This window comes from Cupressus sempervirens, chromosome 1 (assembly GCF_028749045.1).
Source record: "Cupressus sempervirens isolate cs-2001-9-10 chromosome 1, ASM2874904v1, whole genome shotgun sequence".
NCBI classification, from domain to species: domain Eukaryota; kingdom Viridiplantae; phylum Streptophyta; class Pinopsida; order Cupressales; family Cupressaceae; genus Cupressus; species Cupressus sempervirens.
Window position 1 is genome coordinate 781,174,361 of NC_143118.1, and position 15,074 is coordinate 781,189,434.

Consider the following 15,074-nt stretch of genomic DNA (forward strand, 5'->3'; position numbering starts at 1 on the left):
TAACAATGGTATGATTAAAAACATAAGGACCTGAATAAGCATGGACTGCAAGCTCATTAATGGAAACCTACCCATGGCTCAGTAAAATTAAATTTTAATGGCACCTCACATGGTAACTTGGGTAATGTTGTGGCTGGCCAATTGGTTCATGAGAAATTAGGATTTTGGTTGAGGTTCACTCCATAATTCCTTCCCGCATACAATAACAATGAAGTGAAGATTCCTGCCCTGGATGAGAGGCTGAGAATGGAAAAAATATTGGCATCTCAAAGCTTGTCAATGTGATGAATCAAAACAAAATAGTGTATAGAGAAGGGCTGTGATTTGAAGCTCAAATTTGAGTTGACTATGGCCCTACCGTTGCATAGTGCATAAAATTTCTTTGATTCACATTTTCAGGTAAGGGAACAAACCTGCTAACCTACTTGCAAATCTAGTGGTTAAACAAGAGTTAATTAGAATTATGCCCAGTAATCAAGATAATAACTGGGAAGGCCTTTCAGAATCTAAATAGGAAATTAAAAGGCCTAATTTTCAATTTTCAATGATTTATCATTGTATTCCCACATTTATGAGCCCCTACTTGTAATGATTACTGGGGTATCCTCCTAGTGCCCATACTTGCATCGCTAAATATGGGATTGAATCATTCTTTGCATTGTTATATTCAAAATCTTCACAATATTTATCTATTCAACCATTCAGTTCGTGTCAATATTATTTCTGTGTGTGAATTTTGTTTTGAACCCACGGGGGTGCTCATTGTTTCATGTGGCAAAGGTGATAAAGGTCCTATAAGAATGGCTAAATTTTCTCTCATAAACAAAACAATATAATATTTTGTACTGATCGTTCTAAAGATTTCTAAGTCTTCTTATCAAACCAATAAATACTCCCAAAAACAAAATAACATGATCTGTAGAAACAATCTGCAAACAAAAGGAATAAATATACTCATTACTATGAACCTTAACAATTTCAGCTATAAATAATTTGATACACCAACAAATTCTCAATGCATAGCTCTTCTATCAATTGGGGATTAACTTATAATCCAACATTGGGGATTGCTTAACTTATGAGTCATTGCTAATTAATAAAGATTAATGTTTAAACAATTCATGTGCTCCAAATGCATACAATTTTACATTTGAATGCAAGACATAACACTACATATATTCCATTACTATGATGTTATCATGATATATACCAAAACTAAATACCCCCAGCATATAACTTCAATTTTCAACAATTTCAAAAGATATTCCCGAAGAAAGCCAGAAAAAATTTCCTACTTAGACATCCATCTTGACAGTCAAAAGTATCTTTTCAATAGTAAGCATCCTCTAGATGTCATCAAATCTACAAATCCAAACGCTAAGCAACAACAAGCATGTAAAATGTTCCGAAAGAAACAATTTGAAAAATTATAGACAATTGGCGATTAGCAAAAATAATTTGTTACTTTCATGCTTTTGACTAGATATAGAACCACGAACTAACTAATTTGACCATGATAAATGGCACTTAAGAAATACGAAATACTGAGTTCTGCCTTCGGTCAGTATCAAAAGTGGAGCAGGTGTCTTGCTTGAGTTATCCATAAAAAGAGAATATGAATCATCAGTCATCTCTGTGTTATATTTCATGTCAGCATCCTTGCTTCTCGTGCCCACATCAGTTGACTTTATGCTACCATACAGTTTTACTTTCCATATTTTTAAACTGCTTAAAATGTTTTTTTAGCTAAAAGAATAATTCAATATTTATCTGAAACTTTCCATATCATACACCCCTTGATTGTTCATTAGTTTGACTTATTTAATTTTTCATATTCCGTGGAAAATTTGCTTTTCCCTAAAAATTGTCAATTATGTTTCTCTTGTAGCTGGTGCTCTGTTTGCAGTTTCCGTTGCTTTGTATTTGTTCTCCTCATCCACTGTTGCTCATTCACCCTCCGAACAGAATGGTTCATGGCACCCTTGTCCACCTTATCTTTAATTATAGGTATCTTAAATTCATTACTGCTCAATTGGCTTGCATTTGATGAGTTTTTACAGATCTTGGAAGGTATACAACCTTCCTTCATATTCTGTTTCTCACTCAGTTCTGCTGTTTCCTTCATACCCTCCATGTGGTGTTTATCACTCAGCTCTGCTGTTTCCCTCATATCCTTCATATGCTGTTTCTCACTCGGCTTTGTTGTTTTGTTCAGAAGGAACATGTCAGATTTAGAACACAAATGTCTTTTATCTGTAACCTTCCAAACAGTTTTGTTTTCCATATTTTTCAACTGCTTAACTTGTTTTCTTCTGGCAAGTTCTACTTCAGAATCCCCATGAAAGCTTAACACTGTATTGCATATTGCATAATCATTAACTTTTATTTTTAATTGTTCTGAAAAACTTTCATGTTGCTTGTTCTTTAAACCATTTTCCATTATCTCTTGCTTCATTTGCAATTTCTGTGTCTTTGAAACTCCTTTCGTCTGCTGCTCCATTTGCAATTTCTGCTGTTTTGATTTTCCTTCTTTCATCTTCTGCTCAGATTGAAGATTCTGCTGCCGTGAATCTCCTTCCTTGATCAGGCATTGCTCATTTAGCTCTGTACTTTCCTTCATATCAACCCTGTTTCTTTTAGTATCCAATTTCCTGTCATCTTTAACCTTCCAAACTAGTTTGTTTTTATCACTTCTGTTAACATCATCATTTTCTTTAGATATACTACTTTCTTCAATGTTTAATTGCCTTGCATTTGACGTCATTTTAGACACCTCGGATGACACTCCCCTAGTGTTCATCTGCTCTAGCTCATGCTCATCCATTTCTTTCGTACCATCCTTGTTACTTTTAGTATTGAAATCACTGTCATCTGCAAGTTTCCGAACAACTTTTGTTTTCATTTCTTTCAATTGTTCTTGTTTTCTTCCACAAAGATGTGCTTCCCAAACACCCTGAATATTTAATGCTATATTGTATGTCATACATTCCTTAAGTCTTAATGGGTTTGAATTCGATGATCCTCTATATTCCTCGAATGGTGTTCCCTCTTCCATCATTTGCTGCTCCATTTGTGGTTTTTGCTGCTTTGAATTACCTTCTATCAGTTGCTGCTCAATTTGCACTTTCTTCTCCTTTGAATTTCCTTCCTTCATCTGATGCTGATCAATGAACTCTGTGCTTTCCTTCAGATCAACCTTGCTAATTTTCGCACCCAAATCCTTGTCATCTTTCGCCTTCCAGACAGATTTGTTTTCATAACTTCTCTGTTCATCACATTTGATATAAGATATCTTACAATTATTAATACTTAATTTGTTTAAATTTGATGACCTTTTACATAGCTTGGATGGCAAAGAACCTACCATTATCTGTGGTTGCTCATTTGGTTCCCCAGTTTCTTTCACACCAACCATCTCCTCTTTATCGACCAAAACCCCATCATATTTAACCTTCTCAACAAGTTCTTTTTCCAATCTTTTCTCCATATTCTCCATGAGCAGTAATCCAGAGTCAGTGCTTATCAATATCTTCTCACCAGCATTTTCACTTTTCTTACTATTATCTTTGACTTCTGATAGAGCTTCAACACATTTTATTGTCTGCAACAACTCCTTGGCATGTTTTCTTCCAGCAAGATGCATTTCAAAATCATTCTGAGAGTTGAATACATTATTGCATGTGACACAATCCTCAGTTCTTAATTGGTTTGATTTCAATGAGGGTGTTCCTCCTTCCATCATCTGCTGCTCCTTATGTGGATACTGCTGCCTTAAATTATCTTCTGTCATCTGCTGTTCAATTTGCACATTCTGCTGCTTTGAATTGCCTGCCTTCATCTGATGTTGATCAATCACCTCTGCATTTTCCTTCATATCAACCTCATTCAGTTTAGCACCCAAATCCTTGTCGTGTTTGGCCTTCCAGACATGTCTGTTTTCATAACTTTTCTGTTCATCACATTTAAAATAAGATATCTTACAATACTTAATATTGAATTCATTTAAATTTGATGAACTTTAACATAACTTGGATGGAAAAGAACCTACCATTATCTGTTGTTGCTCATTCAATTCTGCATTTTCTTTTAAACCAGCCTTCTCCTCTTTAGCAAACAAAACCCCATCATAAATAACCTTCTCAACAAGTTCTTTTTCCAATCTTTTCTCGATATTATCCTTGACCGGTAATCCAGAGTTGGTGCTAATCAATATCTTCTCACCAGCATTTTCACATCTCATACTATCATCTTTGACTTCTGATAGAGCTTTAACACAATCTATTGTTTGCAACAACTGCTTGGCTTTTTCTCTTCCAGCAAGATGTGATTCAAAATCACCCTGAGAGTTGAATACTTTATTGCATGAGACACATTCCTTAGTTCTTAATTGGTTTGATTGCAATAAGGATGTTCCCCCTTGCATCATCTGCTGATCCATTTGTGGATTCTTCTTCTTGGAGTTACCTTCTATCATCTGCTGCTCAATTTGCACTTTCTTCTGCTTTGAATGTCCTTCCTTCATCTGATCTTGATCAATCAGTTCTACATTTTCCTTCATGTCAATCTTTTTAATTTTAGCACCCAAATACTTATCATCTTTGGGGTTCCAAACAGGTTTGTTTTCAGCAGTTTTCTGCTCATCACCTTTAACATAACAATTTTTAATGCTTAAGTTGCTAAAATTTGATGACTTTTTACATACCTTGGCTGGCATGGCACCTACCATCATGTGTTGTTGTTCATTCAGTACCATATTTCCTTTCATACCAACCCTGTCCTCTTTAGCAACCAAATCCCCATAATATTTGACCTTCTCATCAAGTTCTTTTTCCAGTCTATTCTCCAGATTATCCATGACCATTAACCCAGAGTCAACGCTTAGCAATAACTTCTCACAAGCATTTTCACATTTCTTACTATCATCTTTGACTTCTGATTGAGCTTTACAGCATGTTATTCTTTGCAGAAACTGCTTGGAATGTTTTCTTCCAGAAAGATATGATTCAAAATCTTTCTGAGAATTGGATTCCTTTTTGCATGTAAGAAATTCCTCAGTTCTTAATTGGTGTGATTTCAATGAGGGTGTTCTCTTTTCCATCATCTGCTGCTCTGAATCACTGTCTGCTATCTGCTGTTCAATTTGCTCTTTTTGCTGCTTTGAGTTTCCTTCCTTCATTTGATGTTGATCAATCAGCTCTAATTTCCCCTTCATATCAACCTCATTGATTTTAGCACCCAAATCCTCATCAACTTTGGCCTTCCAAACATGTTTGTTTTCAGAACATTTTTGCTCATCACATTTAACATAAGATATCTTACACTTTTTGATACTTAATTCACTCAAATTTGATGACCATTTACATGGCTTGAATGGCATAGCACCTACCATTATCTCTTGTTGCTCACTCAGTTCTGCATTTCCTTTCATACCAACCTCATCTTCTTTACCAACCAAATCCCCATTATATTTAACCTTCTCAACAAGTTCTTTTTCCATTCTTTTCTCCACATTATCCTTGACCAGTAATCCAGAGTCAATACTTATCAATATCTTCTCACCAGCATTTTCACAGTGATTACTACCATCTCTGACTTCTGATAGAACTTTAGCGTGTGTTATTCTTTGCAACGATGACTTGGCATATTTTCTTCCAGCAAGATGTGATTTAAAAGCATCCTGAGAGTTGATAACTGTATTGCATGCAACACATTTCTCAATTCTTGATTGGTTTGATTTCAATGAGGGTATTCCCCCTTCCATCATCTGCTGCTCCATTCGTGGATTCTGCTTCTTTGAATTACCTTCTGGCATCTGCTGCTCAATTTGCACTTTTTGCTGCTTTGAATTTCCCTCCATCTGATGTTGATCAATCATGTCTGCAATTTCTTCAATGTTAACTTGATTGATTGTAACACCCCAATCCTTACCATCTTCGTCCTTCCAAGCCGGTTTGTTTTCAAAACTTTTCTGCTCATCACCTGTAACATAAGAACAATTTTTAATACTTAATTTGCTCAAATTTGATGACTTGTTACATAGCTTTAATGGTATAGCACCTATCATTATGTGTTGTTGCTCATTCAGTTCTGCATTTTCTTGCATACCAATTTTCTGCTCTTTAGATGCCAAATCCTCATTATATTTAACCTTCTCAACAAGCTCTTTTTCCAATCTTTTCTCCATATTATCCTTGACAACTAATCCAGAGTCAACACTCAATATCTTCTCACTGGCATTTTCACATTTCATACTATCATCTTTAACATCTGATTGAATTTTAATATGTGTTATTCTTTTCAATAACTGCTTGGCATGTTTTCTTCCAGCAAGATGTGATTCAAAACCAGCCTGAGAGTTGAATAATTTATTGCATGCAATGCATTGCTTAGATTGTAATTGGTTTGATATCAATGAAAGTGCTCCCCCTTCTACCATCTGCTGTTCCATTTGTGTACTCTGCTCATTTGAATTACCTTCTGTTATCTGCTGCTCAGTTCGCACTTCCTGTTGCTTCAAATTTCCTTCCTTCATATGATGTTGATCAATCAGCCCTGTATTTTCCTTCATGTAAATCTCTTCAATTTTAGCACCCAGATCCTGATCATCTTTGGCCTTCCAAACAGGTTTGCTTTCTGAACTTTTCTGCACGTCACCTTTAATATTAGATAACTTACAATTTATAATACTCAATTCACTCAAATTCGGTGATTTTTTACATAGCTTGGATAGCATGCCACCTACCATCATCTGCTGTTGCTCATTCAGTTGCCTATTTTCTTCCAGACAAACCTTCGCATCTTTAGCAACCAAATCCCCATCATATTTAACCATCTCGATAAGTTCTTTTTCCAAACTTTTCTCCACATTATCGTTGATCAGAAATCTAGAGTCACCAGCATTTTCACAGTTCTTACTACCATCTTTGAATTCTGATAAATCTTCAAAATGTATTAATCTTTGTGACAACAGCTTGGCATGTTTTCCTCCAGCAAGATGTGATTCAAAATCTTTCTGAGATTCGAAAACCTTATTGCATGTGAGACATTCGTCAGTTAATTGGTTTGAATTCGATGATCTTTGACATTTACTGAAAGGTATTCTATCATTTTTCATTGATTTTTCTTGTTTCTCAAGATCGTCACTAATGTCTCTGTCTTGTTGCTGCTGCTCTATTTGTGTCATCTGATGTTCTGACTTCTCTTCACTTGCATTATCTGAGCCTTCTTTCAGTTCTTTTGACATCAACACTTCCTTGTCTATGAAATTGCATTTGTCAAGAGCTTCTATTTTGGAGTCAACCTCACAGAATGAAGACCATCCTGGTTGCATGGGCAATACTGAATCGGGAAACTTTGGAATATTCTGCTGCAGCTTCTTACCATACTCTTGTAATCTAAAGCCACCAGTATTTTCACATTTCCGGCTACCATCTTTGGATTCTGATAAATCTTCAAAACATATTAATCTTTGCGACGACTGCTTGATATGTTTTCTTCCAGGAAGATGTGATTGAAAATCTTTCTGAGACTTGAATACCTTATTGCATGTGAGACATACGTCAGTTGTTAATTGGTTTGAGTTCAATGATCTTTGACATTCACTGAAAGGTATACTATCATTTTTCATTGATTTTTCTTGTTTCTTTAGATTGTCATTAATGTCTCTCTCTCGTTGCTGCTGCTCTGTTTGTGTTTTCTGTTGCTCTGACTTCTCTTCACTTTCATTATCTGAAACTTCTTTCTGCTCTTTTGACATCAACACTTCCTTGTCTATGAAATTGCTATTCTCAAGGGCTTCTGTTCTGGAGTCAACCTCACAGAATGATGACCATACTGGTTGCTTGGGTAATACTGAATCAGGAGACTTTGAACTATTCTGCTGCAGATACTTACCATACTTGTGCAATCTAGAATCACCACCATTTTCACATTTCTTACCACTGTCTTTGACTTCTGATGAATCTTTAAAACGTACTAATCTTCGTGACAACTGCTTGGCATGTTTTCTTCCAGCAAGATGTGATTCAAAATCTTTCAGAGATTTGAATATCTTATTGCATGTAAGACATTCATGAGTACTTAATTGGTTTGAGTTTGATAATCTTTGACATTCATTGAAGGGTATGTTATCAATTTTCATTGGTTTTTCTTGTTCCTCAGGATCATTACTAATGTCACTCTCTTGTTGCTGCTGCGTTGTTTCTGTTTTCCGTTGTTCTGACTTCTCTTCCCTTCCATTATCTGAGTCTTCTTTCGGTTCTTTTGATATCAACCCTTCCTTGTCTATAAACTTGCATTTCTCATAAACGTCTGTTTTGGAATCAACTTCACAGAAAGAAGACCATCCTGGTTGCTTAAGCAATACTGAATCAGGAGACTTTGAACTATTCTGCTGCAGATTCTTACTATTCTCTTGCTGAAATATCTGGTTTGGGTTCTTACCAAATTCTTGATTCAGTAGCTGACGCAATACATAAAACAACAAATTAATACTTCATTTTGAGTTGAACAAGGTTTAGCCGTAAATTTAAGCTTCAATGTCTGACATTTGAAAATAATTAAGTGAACTACAACATAAATTTGACATTAAAAGGGCTTTCAGTATTTTGAAAGACATCCAAAATTGTAGTCATTGACTTCAAAAACATAACAATGAATATTTCTTCAGATTTCATGGAATCTCAGTTATTGTTAGAACACTTCTAAATCTGAAAATGCCAGATTACCAGACCTACCTTACGAGAATATAAAATTGTATTAAATCTGATTTTACCACTCTTTAAATACAGAAACTCCCACCAATCTGCATTCCATAAGGATGGTTTTCAGTCCCTTAGATCCTCATGGTCTCTTGTTGGACATTAATAAATTTATCCTATCTTATCTCTGATAAAGGAAATGTACTCTTTTCTGCAAATTAGCTACTAACTTTTGGACCTTACCATTCTGAGCTGCATGTTCTATTGGATATATTTCCCTGCATCTCTCCCTACTTTATCATTGGCTGGTGCCCAGTTGGCTCTCTGCTTGGAATTCTCTGCACTTCTTGGTGGGGATCAACACTGCTCTGCTAACCAACCCATCCCTCACCTCCGGTCAAAAACCACTGATTTGTTTGTGCAATCATATGTCTGTGCGACTGTATGTGATCTGTTTATTCTGAGCAAATCTGACTTAGTGAATACCCATAGTTCTATCCTATGGTTCTACATTCCAATCTGAAAAACATGAGTTGCAGGATCAAAGAATGTAACTATGCATGCTAAATCTGCAGGATCTTAGGTTCATTTGCACCATTTTAGTATCAAAGCAATCTGCAATTGCCTTAAGGGGAATCCACATGAACTGAAAAATAAGAGCTAAGAGGAATACAGGCTCTTGAAAAAATGTTGATAAATTGCTCTCAAGATTTAAATACATTGAGGCCAAATTACATCTAGATGAGTACAAGAGGAACAGGCAGACCCAATAAATGCAGCCTGCGCAGTACACCCCATCGAGAAGCTCATTGAAATTGTCACCAAACAAGGCTACAAGGTGAATTTTGATATTTATACTTCAAAAGTGAAATCAACCCAAATTCATTCCTATCCTAAGTCTAGAAAAGTTAAAAGTATTTCAATATGGAAAACACTGATGAAAATGATCCTAAAGAGAGAAAATTGTGCAATCCAAATTGAAGTCTCATGTTGCTCTATAATGAGGAAACCTTAGTTCCAGAGGAAGACGAGAAAGGGATAAATCAGACTAAGATCTAAGATGTTGAAACATCTACGAGTTTGATTCTTACCTTCTGATTGCAAAACAATAATTATTTAAAGGATTTCAAAACTTAAAAAACATAAAGATAGGTAGGTGCAAATTTATACTGAGAAATGAATGAAGATTTGGATTCTGACTACTATACAAAATAATAATGAAGGGCTAGAAGCTGCCCACATATGTCAATGGCCCTAAGTTTCAACTCCAAGATGAGCTTACCTTAGTGACATTACCTACTGTTTATGAGGCATATTATACGCCTTAAAGGCGAAAAACAAACTGAACTGTAAAAGCAAAAATGTTCAGTAGAGAGAGGGGTACCAACTATAATAAAAGAAAAGCAAATTTCTGTGTACTTGTCATTAGTGACGAAAGAGAAGAAAAAAGACGTGAAAGCTAACTTCCAAGAAAGGAGAGGCATTAGAGGTAGGAGGTGAGGATGACAATATTCTAGAGATTTGAGGGCCCTAAGATGTTTTATATTTAAAAAAGCCTATAAGTCCATAGACTGTCCTCAAAAACCCCTAAAGGGCAATGGTACCAAGAAGAAGAAGAAGAAACCCTAACAAAGGTAGTCGAAAATGAGTTAGGGAGAAATTGACGTAGCGAGAAAATTTGACATCCAAAGACAAGGAAACTTCAGAGGCTGATTGGACTTCTGAATGGAATGCAAGTGTAAGGACAAAGAGTGCAAGCTGATCATAGATGTTGAATGTCCAAAAATGATTAATAAATGGCAGCATGCTTGTATCACAAAGTCTAACCCTTCTAATATTTCTTGGTTGAAAAGAATCATGTACTTGTGGTGAAACTTTGCCTTGCTGATTTTAAAATTGGGCCCTTTTGTAAATTAAGTGTTATGCATCATTTGCAATTAGGTAGACCTTAGCGATATTACCAAGTTGTGACCCAACATCAAAGAGAGAATACTTTATAAAGGACAACATGAAGGACGGGGCCATCTCTAAAAACCATGGAAAGCAAAATAGTTATCTACAATGTCAACTTTGTCACTTGTACCAATAAGCTACTTAAAAAAAATGAACAGAAATTGAGAGAGTAGCTTGTTATCTACCCTGCTCAAAAGGAGCAAGACTTTAAGCAAGGAAAATTGGCAGGATCCAACCCCCATTGAAAGTGCAAGAATTTTCAAAGAGAACTTTGATATAACTCTAGCAGAGCTACCAGCTCGTTTACCTCCTTTGCAAGGTATCACACACCATATTGATTTGGTGCCATGATCAAATCTTTCTCACAGAACTGCCCACAAATTTTCTACATTGGAAAATTGATCATAATCTTTTTGGATGACATTTTAATTTTTAGCTTAAATATGGAAGAACATTTGATACAGTTGCAAACTGTGTTTGATATACTTAGAAGGAAAAAGTTTGCTATGTTCCAATGTTGTGGCTCCCAACCCCTGGTACCAATCCGGTTCGAATTGGATCCCAGTCTTGGTGCCAGCCCGGCCACTTGTAGAATAGGACAAGGTCCATTCCTAGGGTGGTCAACATGAACAGGTCAGACCAGGTTCAAACCTAAGTCAAAATTGCTAAGTTACCGATGCTGGTTCTGATGCTGATGTAGGTGCGGGATACTGATGCACGGGTATTTTTTGGGGCATTTTGGATGCGTTTGGGTGCGTCCATAAATAAATATATATTTTTTTAAATATATATATATATAACATAATTTATGTATTCAAAGAAATACAAGAAATATATAAAAATAAATCATTCTGTAGCAATTAGCATAATCAAATTGAAATAACAATAATATGGCAACGAATGGCCTCTTTTAGGGCCACTTTAGGGTTGTGAGGAAAATAGGAGAAAAAATATAATAAAAAAACCTAGTAAATACATGTTTTAATAAGACACTTAAGTGACTAGGCACTCAAAATGGCTGGATGCTCACGTGGTGCGCCCGGATGCTCAACAAATTCTCTCTAGATGCTCTCCCAAGCATCCTGCGTGCATCCATAGGAGGGAAGCAAGATTCCTAGCAGCATCCATGATGCATCGGTAGCTTAGCAAAATTGAGTGAATTTGTCTAGACAGAGAACACCGGGGCAAAACGTGATGGAAATGTTTTTTTTTTTTTTTTCAAAATTAATTGTTTTTTGAACTCCACAATCCTACAAAGATGTTTCTAAAAGACTTCAGTTGGTTTTCTTAGCTCATTTTTTGTGCAAACAGCTTGTTTTCGCTTGAGACGGAGCAAACATTTGGTTTTCATAGGTGGTTGAGCAAAAGTTTGATTGAGCACAGAGTTGGAAGATTGATTTTTGAAGCTTAATCAAGTGTTTGAGTTTCATTCTTACTCTTTTACAGGCTTCCATTAGCTGAAAGATGTAATTTTTTTAATTTTATTTTGTTATTGTTTTAGTTTTTTCCATTTCTTTCTAAAAGACTTAATTTGGTTTTCTTGGTTCATTTTTTTGTGCAAATAGTTTGTTTCCTCGAGGCGGAGCAAACATTTGGTTTACATAGATGGTTGAGAAAAAGTTTGATTGAGCAAGGAGGAGTTGAAAGATTGATTTTTGAAGCTTGATCAAGTATTTGAGTTTCAGTCCTACTCCTTTGCAAGCTTCCATTGGCTGAAAGATGTAACTTTTTTATTTTATTTTGTTACTGTTTAGGTTTTTTTCATTTCTTTTTAATTGTCCACAAGGTCTATTGTTTTTTGTTTGTGTTTTAAGTGTTTATAAATTTCTTGCCATGGGAATTAGCATGGTAGTTACCCCATCTACCTCTTCCTCCTAGGCACAAATGAACAACAGAAAATAGATCTGAATCCTGATACTCCTTTGTGGAAATATGTTGTTATTGTAACACTGCTTCCAAAAGATCAAGGGTTGCGTTGAAATTGCAAGGGACATCATGTAGAACTAATAGTTCATATTTTTGGGCAATAGGCCATTTGTGTGTGTAAGAATTTGGTATAGCTCTGATACCATGTAAGAATTTTCCTAAGGCAATAATTCAATGCCAAGATCAAGAAGCTCAATAGATAGCACAAGAGAGACAAATGATGATCAAATGAGAATGGATATCACATGATTGGATATGAGATGAATACACACTAGAAGTGCCTTGTATATAAGGGCAACTAGAATGACTAGGAGTCAGCAAAGAGATAAACATCACAACTAAGCACATGTCCACCAAGCGTGGATTATCCTCCATTAAGCACAGGAGTTTGTGCGATAATGAGAGGATAAGTTTACATAGGTGTATCTCATAAAGAGATGTTGTAGACACCATGTGATCAAATAAGTTGCTAACTCTTGTGTTGTCAACAAGACAACTAATATGTCTATGCATATTCCTAGGTGTCTACATGACAACTAATATGCTAAAGCATTAACCATAGTAAACTTAAGTAAAGTTTAATAATAATGAATTATTTACACTAACAATGTGGATTCCTAGAAAGAGTAAAAAAAGCCCAAGAAAAAGTAAAGCTCCTATAGTAACTAACAGAGTCTTAAAATTTATTGTGGAGCATAAAGAAGCTGAAGAGAGAAGCATGTAGACAAAAATTCCCCCCCTAAAAAAATTCAAAGGCAATTACAGCCCCCACCATTGAATATTCTAATAGAAGAGCACCCATTTCTTACTACTACAGCTGAGTCTAAGACAAAAAGTGAAGCACCCATTGCACACTAAAGAAAGGGGCCTTCAGAAACATCATTTCAAAATGAGAGTCGAGACATTGCCGACAAAGATGCATATATGAAAATGGGTTGTCTTTCAATGTTGTTTGCTCCCCATATTGCAAGAAGATGTTTAAAAGTGTCAATAAATCTCCAAGAAGGTATAAGGGCCCAGGTTATGAGAAGGTATGCAGCACCTTATTGAAAAGAGACATCAAGGGGGTTGAAGTCGTCTTTTTGCCCATAAGGAATTCATGGACTGAGACAAGTATATCCATTGTTTCAGTTGGGTGGAAATATTAGAGTAAAATTGCTCTTATTTTGTTTCTCTTTCATAGATTTACTTCTATTTCTAATGGTCAACTCTTCGTCTATGTTTCCATATTCTCTTTGTTCATTATGGAAACTTTCTCTTTCTCTCTTCAAAATGGTTTTCTCTCTCTTTGTTCATTATAGAAACATTCTTGTGTATAATTGCATATATAGATCATTTATGATCTCTATTTAATAACACCTTCATTATTTTACCATAGTATGGTATCAGAGCTATTTTTTTCAAAAAATAATAATTTTATTATTGAAATTTCTTGAGTTATTTTTTGAACTAGGTTTTAAAAATCTTTAATTTCTTCTTGAAATTTTTAGACTAGATTTTTGAAAATCTTTGCTTGGGTGTGTTCATTTTGTTTTTTCTTTGTTCTTTTTGCAAGAATTTGTTTTTTCCTTGAACCCCAAAAGGGTTTCTTAGCAGCGTTTTTTTTTTGGAAGGGAATCTATTTTGTATTTGGCACCTTTTTTTCTTTTGTGCATTCATTGTTCTGAACAGTTTTCTATTTTTTCTACAAATTTGTGGCTTTCTGGGCATCTTTCTTATCTAGAAGCAACCATTTTTGTTGTCGTCCAAGGTTTTTTAAACTGATTCGCAACAAAGGCCTGCATTTCCCCACCTTTTTTACAATCACATCTGGCTTTTTTTTGGGGTTTTCTCATAAATGGCTAAGGTTTCTTTCAAAACTCTCCTTTTTGTGCCATTTTTAAAAACCTTTTGCAGATTCTTGATGGGTTTTTGCATATCTCAACTGGGTCAGTGTTTGTTTTTCTAAGCGCATCATTTTCTGTTCCTCGATTTTCAAGCCAGCAAATAAAGAATCTAATCTCAGATTCTTTCTTGGTTTTTCAAGCTCTCTTCTAGGTGTCCTTTAATTTTTTCTAGGTCTTTTGTCAATTTGCCTCGAAGTTTGTGCCTTTTTAGATATTCACGTTTTCTTTTAAAACATGTCATGGCATCTCTCACCAATCTTATCTTGGAAGGCAGTTAGTGATTCAACAGAAAGAACTACAACACCTAGAAGCAGAGAATGATGACGATTTCAAGTACCGTCACCTTGAGGCACTTGTTCTACGTACTGAGACTTGTCCTATCAAAGTCGATGCTACTCAAGAAGTTTGATGAGCGTAATCGTGAAGCAATTAAGCTTACTAAGCTTTCAGTTACTAATGATCAGCTGCAGAGATCTAGAAAACAATGAAGGATCTCCATGAGACAACAAATAAAAGCATAACCTTCTCTCTAAAGAATTAGCTATTCTCTATTATTATGGATAAGCAAATGTACTTACAAGAACATCTTTTAAAGATTAAAGACATTAGA

The 15,074-nt window shown here is 35.4% G+C and overlaps 1 protein-coding gene across 6 annotated transcripts in view; it reads right to left on the minus strand.

Moving 5' to 3' along the window:
- Window positions 1-1,418: 1,418 nt before the first annotated feature.
- Window positions 1,419-15,074, minus strand: part of LOC149580194 (uncharacterized) — a 35,232-nt gene continuing 21,576 nt past the window's right edge. The window contains exons 2-5 of one of the 6 annotated variants that reach the window (XM_089789973.1): window positions 6,743-8,461; window positions 6,058-6,643; window positions 4,049-5,979; window positions 1,419-3,949 (exon numbers count right to left, since the gene is read on the minus strand). In XM_089789973.1, coding sequence (XP_089646099.1) covers window positions 1,868-3,949; window positions 4,049-5,979; window positions 6,058-6,643; window positions 6,743-8,461 — 6,318 coding nt within the window. In that variant the 3' untranslated portion in view covers window positions 1,419-1,867. Of the gene's footprint in view, window positions 3,950-4,048; window positions 8,462-8,942; window positions 9,204-15,074 lie in introns of those variants that run through there. The other 5 variants (XM_089789958.1, XM_089789952.1, XM_089789962.1 and 2 more) reach the window with 5 other exon arrangements.